Here is a 20,928-nt window from a genome sequence, read left to right as displayed (position 1 = left end):
TTCTCCTAGATTCACTTCTTAACACTCTCAGTTTTGTTTGATGGGACAAAATGAATGAGAATCAGTTTGTGCTCTATAAGGGATCAAATTGGCTTAAAAGGTTGTTGTCATGAATAACTGTCAAAGAACTGTCAAATAACTTCCTGTCTTAATCCAATCTGTGTCCTAATAATTTTACTGTTTGAATTCAAATTCAAACAAATGCTAACCAACTCTTATTACATAATCGATTATATCAAAATATAAGTGAAGGTAAATATATATAACTCTTAATATGAAATTCTAAGCTTGTTCATTGATGTAAAATATAACCTTAGTTCTTTTATGCAGTAAAACTGCATAGGTTATCTTACAATCTCCCACTGAACTAGGATTATACTTTACAATCTATAATCAAGATTACTTTAGTGCGCGCTTGAATATCATACAAGTTTGCATCTGCTCCAAAATCATGTCAATTAAATTTAACTATAATGAACTATAAAAGAACATGATAGTTTGATAAAATATCAGTCTCTTATAATCACATTTCAACAAACTCAACCACATGGATTACCACTAGTAAAATCTTATTTGACTGAACATAATCGATTTCAAACAATTGATCTTGATAGCTTAAGATATTGCTGCATATTTCCATAATATAAAAGTAAGAAAACTTAATGTATACTTTGAATTATGCAGCAACTATAAATTAAAAGACTGAAATAAGCTAACGAAAAACATGATGAACATTGCAATGAACAACATAGTAAATACTTATGCGTATGCTATAATATAAGTTGTCTTACATCAGTTTTGTAAAGCTAGTCATCAAACTTGCTCAGAACTCCCATATTTTTCACATGATTTGTAAATACTTCAACTGGTAATGCCTTTGTTAGTGGACCTGTCAACTGTTCCTTAGTTCCAATCTTGATTACTTCAATTTCATTGTCTCTAACACTTTTTCTGACTGAGAAATACTTCACATCTATATTCCTTGAAGCTGATGTTCGTTTGTTGTTCTTTGAAAAGAACACAGCTGCTGCATTATCACAATAGATCACTAAAGGTCTTTCAATCGAGTCAACCACCTTCATTCTGGAAATAAAATTTCTCAGCCATATAGCACGACCAGTAGCTTCAAAAATAGTAATATACTCTGCTTGAAAAGTTGAAGTGGCAGTCAATCCTTGTTTGTTACTCTTCCAAGAAATTGCTCCTCCTGCTAGCATAAAAATATATCCAGAAGTTGACTTTAAATCATCAAAGTCCTGCTTGTATGATGCATTTGTATAGCACTCTACTTTTAATTCTTCATCTTCTATCTTCCTATACACAAGCATGTGATCTCGAGTGCTTCTTAAATATCTAAGTACCTTCTTTCCTGCAATCCAATGCTCCTCACCATTATCTGATTGATACACAAGCTGGGTAGGGTACATTCTCCATACTTTTTCTCTCCAAATAATTCTTAGGACACTGCCCTTTATGAAATTTATCACCCTTTGAAATAGGTGTTTTACTAGATTTGCACTTCTCCATTCCAAACCTCTTCAAGACCTTATCAATGTAATTCTTTTGTGACAAACCCAGCAAATTTCTTTTTTTTGTCTCTACTGATCTCTATGCTAAGCACATAGTGTGCTTCCCCCATATCCTTCATATCTAAGTTTCTCTTCAGAAAATCCTTGGTAGCCTTCAACAACCCCACATCACTGCTAGCTAGTAATATATCATCTACATATAATACCAGAAATATGAAGTTACTCCCACTGATTTTGCAATATACACATTCATCTAATTTATTCTCTTCAAAACCAAAGCTTGTAATTATTACATCAAATTTCAGATACCATTGTCTAGATGCTTGTTTCAAGCCATAGATTGACTTCTGTAACTTACAAACCTTCTTCTCATCCTCCACAAAACTATTTGGTCGTAACATGTATATGTCTTCAATCAAATCTCCATTTAAGAACGTTGTTTTGACATTCATCTGGTGCAATTCAAGATCAAAATGTGCAACTAGAGCCATCATCACTATAAAAGCATCCTTGGTAGAAATAGGTGAGAATGTTTCATTGTAGTCTATGCCTTCCTTCTAGTTATATCCCTTTGCTACGAGCCTTGTTTTATATCTCTCAATATTGCCTTCTGCATCTTTCGTGGTTTTGGAGACCCATTTACAACCAATAGGCTTCATCTCTTTAGTTCTATTTACCAAAATCCAAACTCCATTTTTAGTTTTAGCATATGTATTTTCAGTTTTACTGAATATTAAATATACAAATGCACATCTCAAATGTCATAATACAAATAGAACTGCATAAACATTTTCAAGATTTTGGCATCATGTGTGATACACTTATCTCTGGTGTAATGCATGAATGTCTATATGATATACAACTAAAACAAGAATTTTCAGTTCAGAGACTTAACCGCTATGGCAATCAAATCTCATTCCAAATTTTCATGTTTTATGATCTTTCTTGGTCTTTCAACTTAACATATACTTTGGCTAATGTGTTAGCACTGAACTATGTATTAGTTTCAGTCTATATCAGAAAGACTGTAACTTAATCTAATATATATGTATCAATCATACATAGCTACTATGGCAGCATTTTGTATTTCATGAAACATGTATTAGTATGTTGAATCATTTATCTATTTTCTCTTGCAGGCATATATATCAGCAATATTCATGTATAGGAGAAGATCATATAAGCATTTATAGATTCGTAAAACTTCATTGACATGCATATCATAATCCCAGAAAACATTTGATAAAACTAAATTGCACATGAACATCAATCTAATATCTGAGCATAGTTGCTCTGATACCAACTGTAAGTTATGCATATACATAACTATCATAGTAACTACGAATATAAATTATGTAACTATGCATGTAGCTATGTCAGATAAAAGATCAAATGCATATATCAAATTACTAACTCGACATTTTGTTGTTTGAATCTATGTCGATCTTCTCCTAGATTCACTTCTTAACACTCTCAATTTTGTTTGATGGGACAAAATGAATGAGAATCAATTTGTGCTCTAGAAGGGATCGAATTGGCTTAAAAGGTTGCTGTCATGAATAACTGTCTATGACAGTTTCATGACAGTTACTCAACAACTCTTTCCATCAAAGAATTGTCAAATAACTTCTTGTCTTAATCCAATCTGTGTCCTAATGATTTTACTGTTTGAATTCAAATTCAAACAAATGCTAACCAACTCTTATTACATAATCGATTATATCAAAATATAAGTGAAGGTAAATATATACAACTCTTAATATGAAATTATAAACTTGTTCATTGATATAAAATATAACCTTAGTTCTCTTATGCAGTTTTACTGCATAGGTTATCTTACACTTGTTTGAATGAAACTATTTTCATCCTAAAAAAATACACACCTAAATACTTATTTTCTTTTTTATCAATATTTTTATTTTATACATGTTAATTGTTTGATTAAGCACATTTTTGTTTGTATCTGGAATTTGGAGGCCAAACTCGTAGAATATATATAGAATAAAAGACTGGCATGGAAAAAGAAGTGAGCTGATATTTTGGATCATATATATACATATATACAGTCCATATCCAGAGTGAAGCTTCACTCTGAAATTTTAGAGTGAAGTTCCAATTTTGGCACACTTTTCGGTCAAATTTTTTCACCATAATTGATTCAATATTTAGGTATGCTATTCAAGATCATCTATACAAAATTTCACCTAATTCGGACATCGTTAAGGTATTGAAATTAGATTAAATCAATGAATGAATTAAAACTGTTCAACGTGAACCGTTCGTGTAAATCTCAATTTTAAAAGCTTAAACCATTGTCAAATTGGATGAAACTTTGTAGAGATGATCTTGAATAACATACCTAAATATTGAATCACTTATGGTGAAAAAATTTGACCGAAAAGTATGCCAAAATTGGAACTTCAATCTAAAATTTCATAGTGAAGCTTCACTCTGGATAAGGACAGTACATATATATCGGAAGTAAACGTCTCAAGAATCTGAGAAAGAAATTTGTACGTAATACGGTACTACTTAACAAGTCAACAACGCTCATTCATCATCGTCTCCTAGGTTTAACGGAGTGCTGATATTATATGTAGAGAAATCTTTGGACGGATCGAGCTACGCCGGTGGTCAATGTCGGTGATCGATGACTGATATGGATTGAGAGAAAACTGATTAATGCCCTTTCATTTTCGATCGCTATCGAATATAATTAACCAGTTACTCAATTGTTAATAATGTATGAGTAGTAACGTACAATTAGTACCGTAAACCGTCATCTAATCTATGAAGAGCTTCGTTAGCTAGGGTTTTGAGGGAAGTAAGATCGATGGCATGATGGATAATCTGTAAAAACGGTACGTGTCAGTGCTTCAGCGTAAACCCTAGCACCAAAGTTGAAAGCCGCTCATGGCTTGCTGCTTATTATTCTGATGTAGTGGCGATGGATGCCTAAACGTCGTCTGGTTTTGTTAAAAAGGATACAATTGATGATGACCATGTACGATTATACCTGGTAGTCAACAGTTTCAGTACCAAAGAAACTAATCATACAGTACATTAGTACGTAAGGCCTGGTATATGGAGTTTCTCCCGGATACTAATTGATCAATATGTAATTTCAACGAGGCTACGGTCTAGGGAGTTATGTAGATTTTCTCTGAAGATTGAAGATATACTTGTTATACATGTGATTATGAAGAGTGAACATGTAGCTAGCTTATGATAGAGGCTCGATTAACCTTGAGTATACTTCTTCAGTTCTTCTGTACTTATATATATATATATATATATATATATATATATATATATATATATATATATATGGCTTCTCGGCTACGGACATCCGCACCGTTCGCATGGTGCGGATTCGGCGATTCCGGCCACTGATGATGCGCAACGACGGCGCCGACCAACACAGCCGCACTCCCCTCCTTCCAACACTCTTCAAGCCAAAATCTCGAATTTTTCAAGTTTCTGGGCACTGTGCGAAGATTTCGAAATTCTAGCCGGCACAGACAGGAGCGCCGGGAGGAGGGGAATGTGGTTGTGCTGGTCGGCACCGTCGTTGTGCGTCGCCGGTTGCCGGAATCGCCGAATCTGCACCGTACGGACAGTGTGGACGTCCGCAGCTGAAAATTTCTCTATATATTATATATATATATGCCGCTTCAGGTGCAGATTCTCCGATTCCGGCGACGGTAGGCCGTAATGGCGCTGCACTCCCCACCTCCCGACGATCCCATCTGTGCCGGTAGGAGCTACATCGGTGACCCGTGGCGGCTGAAATCTGCAAAACTCAAGTTTCTGGGTAGATTCCGGCGATTTCGCGATTCTGACCGCCGTGGTTCACCGATGGAGCTCCGACCGGCACGAACGGGATCGCCGGGAAGTGGGGAGTGCAGCTGTGCTGGTTCGCCCCGCCGTCGCTGGAATCGACAAATCCATACCTTAAATAAGGTACGGAGCACTTGAAAATTCTCTTTTATATATATATGTGTGTTAGGAGAGGTTCCGAGTCCCACATGCAACAAGGCAATAAAGCCATTTTCTTTGAATAAGATTTGAGAATGAGAGCAGGTCGGCCATGTTTGTTTTAGGTCCACAAGCACATGCAGACAGCAGACTCATCCTCCCTCGATCTGCATCTTTCTCCCTGTCGCATTCAAAAGGGAAAATGGCTCAAAAATCTCAGAATGAGTGCGTCGACGATTTGAAGTGTGGGCAATGGGACCAGAAGAGTTGAACAGCAGTACATTGGTAAGAACATGATACGCATTCGGAGGGAAGAGGGGGACAGATCTAATCAAAATGACAAAGTTACTATTTGAAACCCTACTGCACTACTGGACTTTTTATTGGTTGGGTGTTGGTGAAGAATCAATTACAGAGGCTTGTGGGTTGTGGATGGGAATGTATGATGATTATGCACGAGGCTTCATATCATAGGAGGAATGATTGAGAAGAGAAGCATGCATGTACCAAAAACAATAGATAAGGAGGGATTGAATTTGCTTTTAATACCATGGCCTGCAACCAGTCACTAGGTAACACTCACCTTCTGGCTATGACGACGGGGATTTAAGGACGGAAAATATCGATCCAACCACATGTAGGACAGTTGACACGTTTATTAGGGTTCAAGTATTTGTTGGGTTTTATTGTGAAGGGAGGATCCCTACGTAATAAGGCGTAAGTTTTATATTGGTGTACATGTACCTATGGGGAGCATTGGTTACAACTCAGAGAGTCAGAGGATGCTCCAACCACAATGGGGCCTCCCGGGGGAGACTGGCATAATCATCGACGGCGGGACTTTCGGTCTGCGCCGAGTTCAGGTTGAGCCATCAGGGACGCACCCTCACGCGCTCACCGAACATAGGTCACCGGAAAGGGTATGATCTCCAAGTTGGCCTTGACTTTGCCTCCAGTCAGTGATATCGATCAAAATGTACACATACATTTGTATATACACGTGTCCAAAAATTTGATGATCACAAAATATACTAGTTGGTTTTCAGCTGTGGGGTGAGGAAAAGCTCCCTAAAGTTGTGTTTGTAACGGTGGCATACCTGCAACTAATTGAAAAATAAATTTTGGCAAATACATGCATTTTCAGCGGCATCCTAGTTATCGAATTTCAATCTTCTGCATCAACATCTATGTACTACAACAATTTTCAATCTCTCCTAACACAAATTTGGACATTTGTGCTTTCTTTTTTACCTCAAAAACACACTGTCAACTGCAGGAGGTACTACAAACCCAAGTCCCCAAACCCTAAGCATAGCACGCAACAAATGACTTAGAGCATTCCAAAGAGATAACCTTTTAAAGCCTTTGCTTCAAAGTAAATAACTAGTATAGCCCCAATACTATCCAACCAAATACGGACGCCCAAATTTTGAACAAAGATCTACTTAGTAGAGCAATGGTGCATATGCAGATCATAAATAAAGACAATCTATCATCTAAGGTGTGGCAAAAGGCACATTGGATTTATTAATCTTTATCATTTCAAAAAGAGAAACTCGCATAGTTTGCTGCATTTGAAGCATTGTTTCATTATGAAACCCCTCTATTCCAAGAATGTCAGGATTATGGTTTTTAATCCTGATGTTACCAGCAAAAGGTCGCTACTTATATTTCATATCATGACAATCCTATAAGGGAGTAAATATAAATTGTAGCCAAGGGCTCTCATATTGAGTAATGTTCTCTATTCAAAATATATTTGGAAAAAGAATGGTAAAACTACGACTATACATGAAAACTGACCTAATTTGCTGGACCAGAACATGTTATCATGAACAACCCCTCAGATCCAGCAATGTCAAGGATGGAGGCTAATAAGATTATAGCCAGGAGATAAACATATCCTTTTGCTTATCTTGTTCATTTTGATCCTGATGTTACCAATGAGACATTACAATTGTGCAGCTTGTAGTCCCTCAGTCTGAAAATCAGTACATGATGCAGGTTGTTCCTCACTCTGGTGGTCTGATGTGACTTTTTCAAGTTCTTCAGCATCAGGGAGGCTCCTTAGCACCTTAAGAAAGAGACAATTTATTTAATGATACTTCTGTGATAGCATCTATATTTGTCATATAAATAAAGTGTGATATTAACCAACCTCATGAAGATACCATGATGCGTATGCATCGGTAGCAGCATACTGCAGCTGCTCTTTTGATAAATATTTGGTTTCCCAGTTACCCAATCGAATTTTTTTGGGCTTCAGAAGCTGCAATACATTGATAGGTCAAACGTCGGTGTCACATTCAACAAAGTAAAATTAACAGGAAGTTCTATCAAGTCCTGTACTGAGGGGAACATAATTATAGATCAAATGCCAGTGTCACATTCAAAAGTAAATTGAGATTCCATCCGTTCACTAGTTTTACTGATTACCAGAAACAGTAATGGATAGTGGTCAGCAGAGAAAAATCGAGGACAACCTGTTTACAAATGAGCTTCTCAGTTAGGGATGCAAGACCCCAATTCTGCGAATCTCCAAGCTTCTGATTAGCCAGAAATGAAAGATCCTCCAAAGCTTTAATGGATACATTATAATCCTTGAAGATCTTAACAGCATCATTAGCGATACCAGCTCCGACCTGGGCATATATCACGTTTAACATAAGAATGCAATCCATTGTACATGCTCCAGTAATAAAATTTGAACATTTAAATGGGCTACTGTAGCAAGTATGTACAATAATATATTATACAGACCTTCAAAATTGAAGAGCTTTCAAGAAGTAACTGCAGACTTCGAGGAATTCCAGAATGTATGATATGCATCACATGACAACAACTTGTGTCTCCACATATCTGCAGGACTGCAACCTTCCCAGGTGGAACACCTGCATATTTAGAATTTCACATAATGAAGATCCAAAAAGTTCGAGTTGATGCATATTCCTTCAATAAATAAAAACAACCAACTCTGCTTCACAAAATAACGTATGAGAACACAATGTTTCATTAGACAAATCCCAACATAAAGTGGTTTTGCCCCCCCCCCCCCCCCCCCCCCCCCCCCCCCCCCGTTTTGACATCAAATTGCAACAAACATATGGTGAGAGAGATAAGAGGAAAGCACAAAAGAATATCAACATCCAAAACACTATTCAGTTTTAGACTCTGATGCACATACTGTCCGAGTATCTAGAAGCCCCTCAACTTTATGTTAGGAATATCATCATAATTTTGTTACAGTTTTGGAACAAAGGGGAATGGAGAATGCAGATAGAAATTTAACGAAAACTCCCACCTTAATGAACAAAAGGAGGTGTGTTAGTTAGAAGAGGAGTCTAAACTTAAATTGTCTGAAACAATGTCATCTGTGTCTTGTGGGATGTGCTGGCACTACCAGACGAACCAAAGAGGCTTTCAAGATTGTTATGAGGAAGGTTTGGATGCAAAGGGAGGAGTAAAATCAAGGAGTAAAATCAAGGATTTTAATGATTTCAATTAATCAATTTTACTTATTTGAACCCCGGTCACATAATGGAGAGTAGGACGTCTTAAGAGTTATCAAACTCTTGAACTTCTTTGCTTGCTTGACAAAAGCATCACAGTTGGGAGCTACTGAGCTACTATGACAAACCACTTCACCAAAAGGACCAAGGTCATGCATGACAAATTCCAAAGGGATTTTGGTGGAAATAGAAGTCTGGTGAGATGACATGTGCTGAGAATTTTGATAAAAGGTGAAGCTGGGATTGTGTTTTGTTGAGGTTGGACTATGCTATGAAAGTTAGAGACGGACACCTTAGAAATTATTAAATTGTTAAGCTTCTATGCTTGCTTGACAATAGCACCAATTTTGGGAGCTAGTAAGAAAATTTTTCCCACTCCACCAAAAGGACAATGGTTAGGCACAACAAATTCCAACAAAATATTAGTCAAATAGAAGTCTAGTGAAATGAATGAACCTACGCTCAAATTTGGGTGAAGCTGGGATCCCATTCTGTTGGGTGTTGAGGGTATTCTGTTAACAGGTATATGTTTATATGAAGCAGTTGTAGAATGAGAAAGAAAATGTACAAAATCTTAGACATGCCTGGGAAACTAATCATGCATCAAACAATATGACAGTCCAATTGCACCAGTTGAAAAATTAGTGATTCTTTGCGAGTAAAATATATCTAAGCAAGAGGGATTTGGTAGAATACAACTTCAACCATATGTAAAGCAACAGATAAAACTGACTGAGTGGTTCAGAGAACATAGAATTTAGCGAATGGTAGTGCTATAGTGGCATGGGTTGTAAGGAGGGATTTGATGGTGCAAAGCAGTGGCATGAGAATAGTACCATTATTTTTTGTCACGTCCATTTCCAAAAGGAGGAGGCAACCATGATTAGAGGGTCTGATCTCAAAAAAGTTGAGTCATCAGCGATCAATAATAACGGTCAGAGAAAAAAGCCCATGATGTAACAGCAACACTCTTTATCTACATGAAAATTAGATACTTTTTTTACAAAAATAAACAATGGATAAAGGAAAAACATAGCTAACCTCTTTGGAATGTAGGTTTCCACTCAATGTCAAAACCAACTGCATTTAGACCCATTTCGCTTTTCTTTGTGTTCACAGTCGTTAAGACCTCCATGGCAGCTTTCTCCACTTCAACTGTGGTCCTGCTATATCTAACCCGACCTCCAAACTTCAGCACAGGATATCTCATCCTTGTATTGGCTGCATCCGAAAAAAAAAACCTCCAATATAACAAAATGCATCTTCCCCAAATAATAAGAAATTAAAAACTTTGCAAACATATAGGAGATGTGGAAATAATAGAGAAATGCTAGCTCAATGAAACCGTTTAGGCATTGTAAATTTTCTTAATTACACCATTATTAAAGCAAGAGTTGTACAACAACGTTTTAAAATAAATGATATGTCCTGGACTCAAGGCATTTGTCCAACACTAATTTGTCCAATCAGAGAGATAAATGAAGCCATTTGTGCGAACTAGTTGACATTGTCGGACTTATGGTACCAAAACTGACTTGGACAGCTTAGAATCTTGCTGACTGAACCATAACCACCTTCTCATTCTCGACACATATGCCTCAGAATTCAAGAACCAACAGTTTAAACATTTTGGTGGAAGGGAAAGTTACTAGATAATGATGGTGGCTTATGATTAAACACTAGTAACAAAAGAACAAAAACTGAGAATGTGAGACACAGAACTAAACTGATGCCTGCGTTGTCAACCAATAAGCAGTTGGCCCTTTTCTTTCCGCCAAGAGAATCCAATATCTCTATGTAATTCTCTAGTCCAAATGTTTCTTGACCCTTCTCACATCAGAAGTTTCGAGTTGCTTCTCAAATGGTCTCAAAATACATTTCTACTATGTGAGCCCAATTTTGACCTCAGAAAGAAAAGTCAACTATAAATTTGTAACGTGTAACTACCCTACATACTGGACTGCACACACATTTCATAGGGGGGGGGGGGAGTTTCTTCCCCCTTAGAATCGTACTTGAAGGTTTCTAGCGACAAAAGAATTAACAGAGAAAAATTAGATCCGTATTGATCCACTGTGCAACTCCTCTATAACAACATTCATAAACTCCAATTTCTTTTGCTCCAACACTCTTATTGAAAAGAATAAAGCTTCCTTAGCAGATCAACACCGTAATCACTAGTCATAACCTTTCTAAATTCTAATCATCCTCCCCTAATTAGTTTTCCTCCCCCTCTAGCGCAGTTGCTCGGAAGGTAACAAATTTGCTGGTTTCTTTCCAAGACTTCACATTTATCCAAGCTTTTTCCTTTAATTCAATCACCCCCTGCCTAGTTTCCCCCATCCAAACCACAAAAGGTTAATCCACTACAATACCTCTACATTATGCACCATTAGCCTCTCGAAGACTCCAGGTGCTGCCACAAAACATGAAGCACCTACATTCTTAATACCACTTAACTTCACACTACTCTCTTCATCCATCATCTGTAATCCCCAAATCCAACACTCCGGCTCGCCACGCAACCTCAAAACTAAGCCCAAATATCTACATAACAGACAACTACATTTTCAATAACCAATAAAACAAATTCAAATTGCAAATCCAGTGTTCTTTACTAGAGTAGTTAAGCTAAATTAAACATTTTTCAATTTAAAGCATCATCAATTCATCATATTACGCGCCAATTCAATTCATTAGAGTGAGGCAACAGACCTTGACTACAAGGCGAGAGAGCGAAGGCGTTGGGATGCTGGAGAGCAAGAACCGAACTCGGAAACCGGCCCCGGGCAATGGGGAGCTGGTCCGTGACTTTGTCGTCGTCAGGATTGGCGCGTCGCTTTTTGGAGAGAGAAGCTGCAGTAGCGGCTTCGAATGCGGCTTCAATGGCTTGGAGGTCTTCCTCTGTGAAGGGCTCATCATCCCATTCCGACTCATATAAGGTGGCGGCAGTGGCTTTGGCGTTGGTGTCATGGTGAGATTGCGAGGGCTCCATCTCCGGCGACTACTCTCATTACGCCATTTCTCTATGTTTTCGGAAACCACACTCCTTCCTTTTAAAACAATTTATAAAAATGTACCGTCTCCCAATTTATATTAGAAAAAAATCACTATTTATGAATTAAATTATAAAAATTTTATAAAAAAATCTTTTTTCATACATGAAATTATAAAAAGATCAAATAAGTTTTGAAAATTAGAAAAAAGTCATTTTTAAAACAGCTTAAAACGTAGCCCCAAATGTTTAGAAAATTTACGGACAATGCCACTCAAATAAACCGCACTTATAACCGCGAAACGTTATATTCTATTCTCTCTCAAAAACTCAAACTCAGACCTCTTCAAAACTCATTGCATTTCTTCAACGATTTTCTCCTCCTGAAGACAACTACAACGGCGACGACGACGACGACGGAGAAAACGTTGACGACGATGACAACGAAGTTACTAGGAATCCGAATTCAACGCGCCGACGCAATCGTTCTCAACGGCTAATTGTGAGTCTCAGGATCTCTCTCTCTCTCTGTCTTTCTCTATCGTTCGATGGGTTTGATTTGGTTGTTGTTGAACTCGATTTGAATTTCTTGATTTATCTGTTCTTCAGGACAAAAATGGCAAAAGGAGGAAGAAACAAGTCCAAAATCCATAATGATGATGATCAAGACTTTGAGGAATGAAGGACCAAGCAGAAGCACGACCGCCAGTAAGGTATTAATCCCTGAATTTCAAGCTATAGGTCTAACAGTACATAAGCCTTGGCTAAACCTTTGAAATCTTAAGTCATAATGCATTTCAAAAAAAAACTTGTGACAGTAGATGTCATAGGATGTGTCACAGCTTAAGCTAAAACATAGGAAATCTTAATGCGAAAATGCATTTCAAAAAGGTGTGACAGGAGGTGTGACAGATGTTGTGACAGGTTGTGTGACAGATGTTGTGACAGTAGGTGTGACAGATGTTGTGATAGTAGGTGTGACAGGAGGTGTGAAAGATGGTGTGACAGTAGTTTTGGCTGCATTTGTTAGTGGTAAAATGTTACTCAATTTTTCACTATGATTGATTGTATGCAGATTCAAAACGTAAAGTCCCACCAAGCAAGAAAAACACAACTCTCAAAAGGCGGAAAATCAGCAAGGAGGAAGTAAAAAGGAAGAGAAGGAGGGAAGAGTCTGAAGAGAGTGACGATGAAACACAAACAGACAATGAAACAAGTGCAGGTGACACTGAGAATGACAGTAAGGATAGTCATGATGACAATTCCAACAGTGAAGATGAAAACGAAGACAATAGTTGTTGGAGTGACGATGACAATGACAATGATGACGACGATGATGATGACATTGACGGTGAAGATGATGATGAGACCAGCAGCAGCAGCAGTGAGGAGGAGAAGATTCTTAGGAAGAAAAAAAGTTCAAAAATGAAAGGGAGGAAGATTAAGGTGAAGGGAATGGTGAAAGAGAAAATTTCAGCACAAAAGAAATCTAAAACTAACAAGTCAAAAGAGAAAACTTGTAAAACGGCACCGGAAGGGAAAAAAAAGAGCAAAAAAGGTAAATATTGTTGATTAAGCTAAACTCTAATTGTTTGTGAACATAACTGTGCTATGTAGAATAGCAGTAGTATGTGTGATAGCATGTTTCACAACTTGAGCTAAGCCTTGGCTAAACCTTGAATTTTAATGCCATAATGCATTTCAACGTGTGACAGTATGTATAATTGTGACATAATGTCTGACAGTAGGTGTAGTTGTGACAGGTTGTGTGATAGGTGGTGTGACATGGAGTGTGACAGTAGGTGTGAGGGGATGTGTGTTATTTACAGTAATTGTACTATGGAGTAATTGTGCCTAATATTTCAATTGTTTCTATGCAGACCAAAGCGCAAAGTATAGATCAGCATACCCGGATCCTACTCCTTATAATAAGAAGATCAAGACACGCTCCTTGCAAATATTGAGGGAATAAGCGTTTGGGCTGTTCTTCTCTGCAGTATATGATGGAGTGATCACAAGGAAAATGATGACGAAGTCGATCAATGGATTAGTGAAAATCCTTGAGAACTATGATAAGGCCAAGAAGTCATTCATCTTTGCTGGCAAGACTTTTAGGATTTCTGATAGCTTCATATCGCAATTGTTTGGTGTGCCGCTCATGTGGCAGTTTGTGGATTCCAAGTCAAAGGAGGAAGTTCCGGAGGGAGAACTCATATTTGAAAAACTTTCGACCAACAATAGGCTAACGTAGAAGAAAATCACAGACGCATTGCAAAAGACGCTAAATGAATATCCTGCGGCTGGGGAAGATGAAAAAAGGGACATCAATGTCGCAAGACTTGTATTACTAGACATGTTAGCCAGGTTCTTTGTCCCCAACTCAGGATCGTTCATCGCATGGGAGTATGTCAGGGCGTTGTGGGGGAAAAACATCACTGGCAAACTATGCATGGGCAAGGGAAATTGGCCACATCTTTCGGTCTTCGCTCAACGCAAAAATTACACGCTCAAGCCACATACTCTTGGTAAGCATGACTTAATTCTTTCTTTCTTTATTTTCTCATATATAGCTTGATAAGCCATATTAACATCTTATTTTTGAACAGTACTGGCTATGTGAGAAGACCGTTGTCATATGACCAATGGAAGGTATAGAAAACAAATATACTCTGGCACTGAAGTGGGACATGTTAAAACTGGTGCCGATTCTTGAGAAGTATGACAATAATCACCTTGCGTTATGTATCCATATGATGGTCTTTTATTTCATGTTGGTTGTGACTGGTTGTGTGACAAGATGTGTGACAGCATGTGTAACTGTGATATATCTATATGTGTTTCAGAAATTGTTTCGCAAGGTGAAACAAGAACCTGAGTTTAGAAGCTCTGACGAAGATGAAAACGCTGAGAAAGATGAAGGCTCAATGCCAAAATTTGATGTTGAGGCACTGGAGGCACAAATAGCAGACCTCCAGGAGAAAAATATTGCATTGCAGCAAATCAAGACGAGTCTAGAGGAGAAAGTAATAAAGCATGAGGAGGAGAACGAAAGGTTGAGACACAACTTGGAGAAATTAAGAGCGAAGAGCAAAGAAGATGATGAAAAAATACAAGAATACAATCTGATGATAAATGCGCTATCAGCAGGATCTGAAGAGTAAGAATACAAGACTACTCCGATAGAACAAGAGCCACATGAACATAGCGAAAAGGAGAAAGAGGTGCAACACGAAGATACTGAGCTGGATGTGGAGAAGGAGAAGGAGAAAGAGATGCACCACAAAGATACTGAGCTGGCTGTGGAGAAAGAGATTGAGAAAGTGGGAAAAGGCAAGGAGCTGCAACAGAAACAAAATGATCATGGTAACTAAATCTCGAAAACTCATGTAAAATGAAGGAGAGGGAGAGAATTTTTTTTACTTGATATGAAAGATAATCTGTTTATATCTAACATCGAACAAAAAATGTTTCGAAGTTTCTATGAATCATGAATTATGTTTTATACACACTTTTGTTTTTCTTTCCCATATGTACTTTGTTGCTTTTACATGTTTCTGTAGAAAATTGTTGTATTGACTTTTGTCACATTGCATGTCACATGGCCTGTCACACGAAACATATTAGTGTGAAAGGTGGTGTGATAGAATATGTGACAGCTGATGTGACTGGTCTTTTATCTAAGTTTCTATGAATCATGAATGATGAATTATGTTTTATACACACTTGTGTTTCTCTCTTTCCCATATGTACTTTGTTGCTTTTACATGTTTCTGTAGACAATTGTTGTATGACTTGTGTCACATTGCCTGTCACATGGCCTGTCACAGAAAAATGATTAGTGTGACAGGTGGTCTGACAGGACATGTGACAGGTGATGTGACTGATCTTATATGTCAGTTTCTAAGAATCCTGAATCATGAATTATGTTTTGTATACCCTTGTGTTTTTTTTTCTACCCATATGTAGACCAAACACACCACCTTTCACATGGCCTGTCACAGGACAAATATTAGTGTGACCGGTAGTGTGATAGATGGTGTGACAGAATATGTGACAGCTCTTGAAGTTGAATACTTTTGATGGAACTTATTATGTGGCTAATATTGTGACTGACTTGTAGCTACCTTTCTGATAGTGAAAACTGGAACATATCCTACACAAGCCAAAAAGACTCCATCCACACTGGAGTTTGACATGTCGTCCTTCAAACTCATGCCTGGCCTCTCTCCTCTAGTGGATTTTTCATCTCTAACCGCACCGGTAATCAACATTCCACTCGAAAACTTCAAGACACCAGAGGCCAACATTGGCATGGAGGCTGAAGCTGAGAAGAACCTGATTCCATTTTCTCCGGATGCATATCCATTGAGCTGCCTGCATCTGATGATAACACATATGATTATGAAAATAGCTTTGCCATGAAGATTGATTATGAAAAATCTGGAGAGACTACTTCGACAATGGGAATGTATTCATACATTTCACGCATCAAAACAAGAAAAAGAATGGAAAAGAAGAGGGACGACATCTTTTGGTGGGGGACGTGAAGAGGAAAATGATGGGAAAAAAGAAGGAGCAAGAGGAAAACCGAAAGAAGAATTTGGAGTGGAATGAAAAGCAAAAAGGGGAGAAGTCAAAGAATGATGCAGCAGAAGAAGAGGAGGAGGTATGTGAATCATATATCATCAAATATGATGGGGATTTGGTATATGATATACCAGATGATGGCATGCCATCAGCAATTAGCTAAGTTGAGGTTATTGATTCGAATGAATTTGCCATTGTCAAATGTATGGATGAGAAGACAAGGAGAGAATGGACACGGTGCTGGAACAATACAAACAACGGGTATGAATTATGTTTTCTACACCATTGTGGTTTTTCTTTTAAAAATGTGATTTGTTTCTTTTACATGTTTTTGTTAAAAATTGTTGTATGACTTGTTTCACATTGCCTGTCACAGACCCTGTCACAGTCTCTGTCACAATGCCTATCACAATTCATGTCTCAATAGAAATCTTACTATGATAAGAGGTGTGACAGGTGGTGTGTTTGGTCTCGTTATTGAGTTTCTATGAATTATGTCTTTCACATTTCATGTCACATAGCTTGTCACAATTCTATCACAATACATGTCACAGGACAAAAAAATGTTACTGTGACAGATGGTTTCACAAGAGGTGTGGCTGCTTTCGTAAATTAGTTTTCATTTTTTTATTATTTGATCTATTAATGTAGTTGTAACTTGTGATGATGACTCATCGTGTGTGATATGTACATTGTAGGACACTATTGTTTGATGGCCCGATTGGAACAGAATTCACCAAAACTGACCTTAAGTTGTTCATAGAGAGTAAAGCAGTCGCATGCAATGTGATAGATGGATTTGGTTGTATTCTGAACTCCAAAATTCGTGTGTCTCCATCAATGAGTGACTCGGTAGCAAAGGCAATGCCAATTTTGACATGGGTGAGACATTAATATAATTTGACGAACCATTTTTGTATTGACTGATGTTGTTACTGGAATTCTGATTGCCTACTTTCTTGATTCAAACAGTATGTTGTCGAAAACCTACATGCCAAGAGCATCCATGAGCATATGGGGGAGAAACTATATGAGTACTTGGGAGAAGCATCTATTTTGTTATTCCCGATGATCCATACAATCTCATACCACTACACCCTGCTGGTATTTCAGACACTCTCGCCAATGTTTTATCATCTCGATTCTATGGAGCCAAGGCACAAAGAATGTGGGCTACCGTGGGAGGATGCCAAGAAATTGGTACATTTGCAACTCATCCTTCTCTGATTTAGTGTTTCTCTCTATTTCTTACACATGTTGTCACATGCTGTCACACCGGCTGTCACACCTACTGTCATAGTTTCTGTCACACCTGTTGTCACAGCTTCTGTCACACCGGCTGTCACACCTACAGTCACAATTTATGTCACACCTGCTCTCACATAAAGTTTACACTGGTAATTTGACTGTATTTGGTTCTTTATGTTTTTTAACTGATTGCATAGGCCGAAATGGTGGGACTCTGGATCAAAGTAGTTGCAGAGTAATCTGATGAAATGATCAGCCAAGGGTGTAGGATGAAGTTCAGCAACAAGAGCACATATGATAATCTTATTTTCAACAAACAAGCCTTCACTGAAAAGGAAATAAAGACAATCAATTGGGTGAAGCAGTACAAAAAGTCGAGAAAGTTCAACATCAGCCATTACAGGTTACCGGGGAAAAACTCTGTACCAATCCAACAACCAGATAATTCGTAAGTGCAAACTATTTTCATCCCACATACTTAATTGTTGTGACTGCACGTGTGACGTATTAAGACCACACATTTTTGATAATCTAAATTTTGACGACCAGGCTAGAGTGTGGAGCTTTGTTGATGTATTACATGCATTGCATTGCGAAGGAGCAACCAGTCCAAGGAAAGATGAATAAGAAAGACGAATTGATGAAATTCTGCAAGAAGTGGCGAGCAAAGGTCATCAAGAAGTTTATAAGTCACCCTCAATTTTGGTGGAAACTGAATCCTGAAACAATTAATATTTAAAAGTTCAAAACATCTAATGTATAAAGTTCATAGGTTATAGGTTATTATCAAAACAATTAGTTGAATTTGATAGTAATTTATCGCAATGGGTACTTTTGAAAAATTAAGTATTGTCCGGAAATTTCAAACTGCAGGTTCGATTTTCCTATACTGGGACTGTGTGACAATGCCTGTGACAGGCCTTGTGACAGATTCTGTGACAGGTTCTGTAACAGGCCTTGTGACAGGTTCTGTGATAGTGCTTGTGACATCGCTTGTGACAGGTCTTGTGACAGGTTATGTGACAGACAACGTTGTGACAGAATTGTAACAACACTAGTGATAGGTTGTGTGACAGTGCTTGTGAGCGGTTGTGTGACTTAAGATATGTTCATAACAACATATATCGTTGAAGAACTAACATGTAGTGTGATTATTTGCAGAGCATTCTGTTGCTCTTTAAGAATTTTATTGAAGAATTAATTGATTACATTTCATTGTGATAGGGTGTGTGACAGCACCTGAGACATATAGTTTGAAAAAAATCTGCAGCGAGCCGCTGCACCGCTTTATTCTGCTACCAATTGAATACATTTCATTCAACATAACTAAACTGTGATCAATTCATAACAAATATAATGAATATAGATCTAGTTATAAAATCTCCAATGTAACTGCCTATGTGTTTGGTTCTGTGACTAGAGAAAACTATATCGGATTGTTGCAACTTGTCCTGTTGTGCCTGCCCAATTTTCTACACCTACCACACTTTATCATCCTCCTCCCACCTTTAGCCTTACTTTTGTACCTTTGTTTCTTTGGTCTTCCAGGTGGCCGCTTTGTGATGGGGGGCTGAACAACAACATCTGACTTTGGAAGCTCCAACAGCTTGGCAATAGATGAAACAGGACTGAGCGGGTAAGAATAAGTTTCACGTACTTCTCCGTCTATAAGCAGCAAGAATAGAACAAATGAGTTAAAAAATAAATTACTGTGTGAAAAATGAAGAAAATAATACACACTAGAAAAGAGAACCAACGAAAAGAGAATACCTTGAAGAAAGACACGACATAGTCATAAGGAGAGGAGCCATGTGCTTGAATAGCGCAGAGAGTATAAGAACAGGAGAAACCCTTAGTACTCCATTCACCACATGAACAATAAGATATTGACAAATTAACCTTAACTCTATACTTTAGGCAATGAACTTCATAAACATAAGAATCTGATTTGCTAATATTCCAATGTCTACCATTAGCCAAGTTTGTTTTCAGTTGCAGTTCCATCTTTGGACACAAAATTGAGACCCAATCATTTTTCTCTTCTTTCCGAGCCGCAATAAGTTACATTGACTTCACACGAATAGCCTCATTCATCTCAACAATTGGAAGACTTTTCTTAGGCAACAACCAGTTGTTAAAACACTCTACCATGTTATTTGGCATCTCACCATACTTGGAAAAGAAAATAATATCAGTCTAAAAACACTCCATGTCATAAAACCTGCCTAACCACCTGTAACAACACCTGTCACACTTCCTGTCACAACACTTATCACACCACTAAGTCGCACTACAGCCATATAACCAGTTCCAGAACCATCAACAAAAACCAATCACACTACCAGAAAACATATATAACAAACAAAAAACATTGGACAACAACAAAAAAGTTGCAGAAAACATACCTTTGACCCTTGAAAAAAGCTGCACACCAACTCTCCTTTGGAAGATCTTCCAAAAAGTCCTCAATTGGTGAGCCACCTTCTACGAGCAACGCTTCCATATTTTTTTCATATGCATCAACTGTGCGAGAATAAGCACATTGCATAAACAAATTAGAGATCCTATGCTTGAGGTAGGCATTGACGGTATAACGGCCTTCCAAATTAGCAAGAAAGTGCCAGAAACAGAATCCTAAAGGATTTTGAGGAAAGACTTTTGGATATGCACCAAGAAGGCCGGTATTTCGATCTAAAATAAATGTGACCTCACGTGAGGAGTACTTCGATAGCTGAAAAGACAAAAACTCGAGGAAGAATCTCCAGTTACTCTCAGATTCTGCATCAACAATGGCATAAGCTACCGGATACATACCTGAAAAACAAAATTAGTCGAAAACAGTCACACTACCTGTCACACAACATGTCACAGTACCTATCACACTACCTGTCACACTACCTATCACACTATCAGTCACAGTACATGTCACACTACCAGTAACAGTCAAAGAAAAATAAAAGATAGAGAAAGTACCACTATTTTCATCTTTGGAAGTTGCAGCAAGAAGTTGACCTTGGTATTTGTTGGTGATGAATGTCGCATCAATGAATAGAAGAGGTCGGCAAGCTTGAAAACCCTTCAT

At 37.8% G+C, this 20,928-nt stretch overlaps 1 protein-coding gene across 2 annotated transcripts; it reads right to left on the bottom strand.

Moving 5' to 3' along the window:
* Window positions 1-7,151: 7,151 nt before the first annotated feature.
* LOC126790125 (3'-5' exonuclease-like) lies at window positions 7,152-12,058 on the bottom strand. 2 transcript variants are annotated; one of them, XM_050516266.1, is made up of 6 exons: window positions 11,732-12,058; window positions 10,058-10,237; window positions 8,268-8,398; window positions 7,991-8,149; window positions 7,666-7,776; window positions 7,152-7,581 (listed from the first exon to the last, which is right to left on the bottom strand). In XM_050516266.1, exons 1-6 carry the CDS (start codon window positions 12,009-12,011, stop codon window positions 7,459-7,461), a joined length of 984 nt encoding a protein of 327 aa, XP_050372223.1. In that variant the 5' UTR covers window positions 12,012-12,058; the 3' UTR covers window positions 7,152-7,458. The 2 variants fall into 2 exon arrangements, with proteins under 2 accessions (XP_050372223.1, XP_050372226.1); XM_050516269.1 differs by lacking the exon at window positions 10,058-10,237.
* Between the last annotated feature and the right edge of the window lie 8,870 nt (window positions 12,059-20,928).

Source organism: Argentina anserina, chromosome 4 (genome assembly GCF_933775445.1).
Source record: "Argentina anserina chromosome 4, drPotAnse1.1, whole genome shotgun sequence".
NCBI classification, from domain to species: domain Eukaryota; kingdom Viridiplantae; phylum Streptophyta; class Magnoliopsida; order Rosales; family Rosaceae; genus Argentina; species Argentina anserina.
Note: the sequence above shows the minus strand (reverse complement) of the source record. Positions and strands in the feature narration are given on the sequence as shown.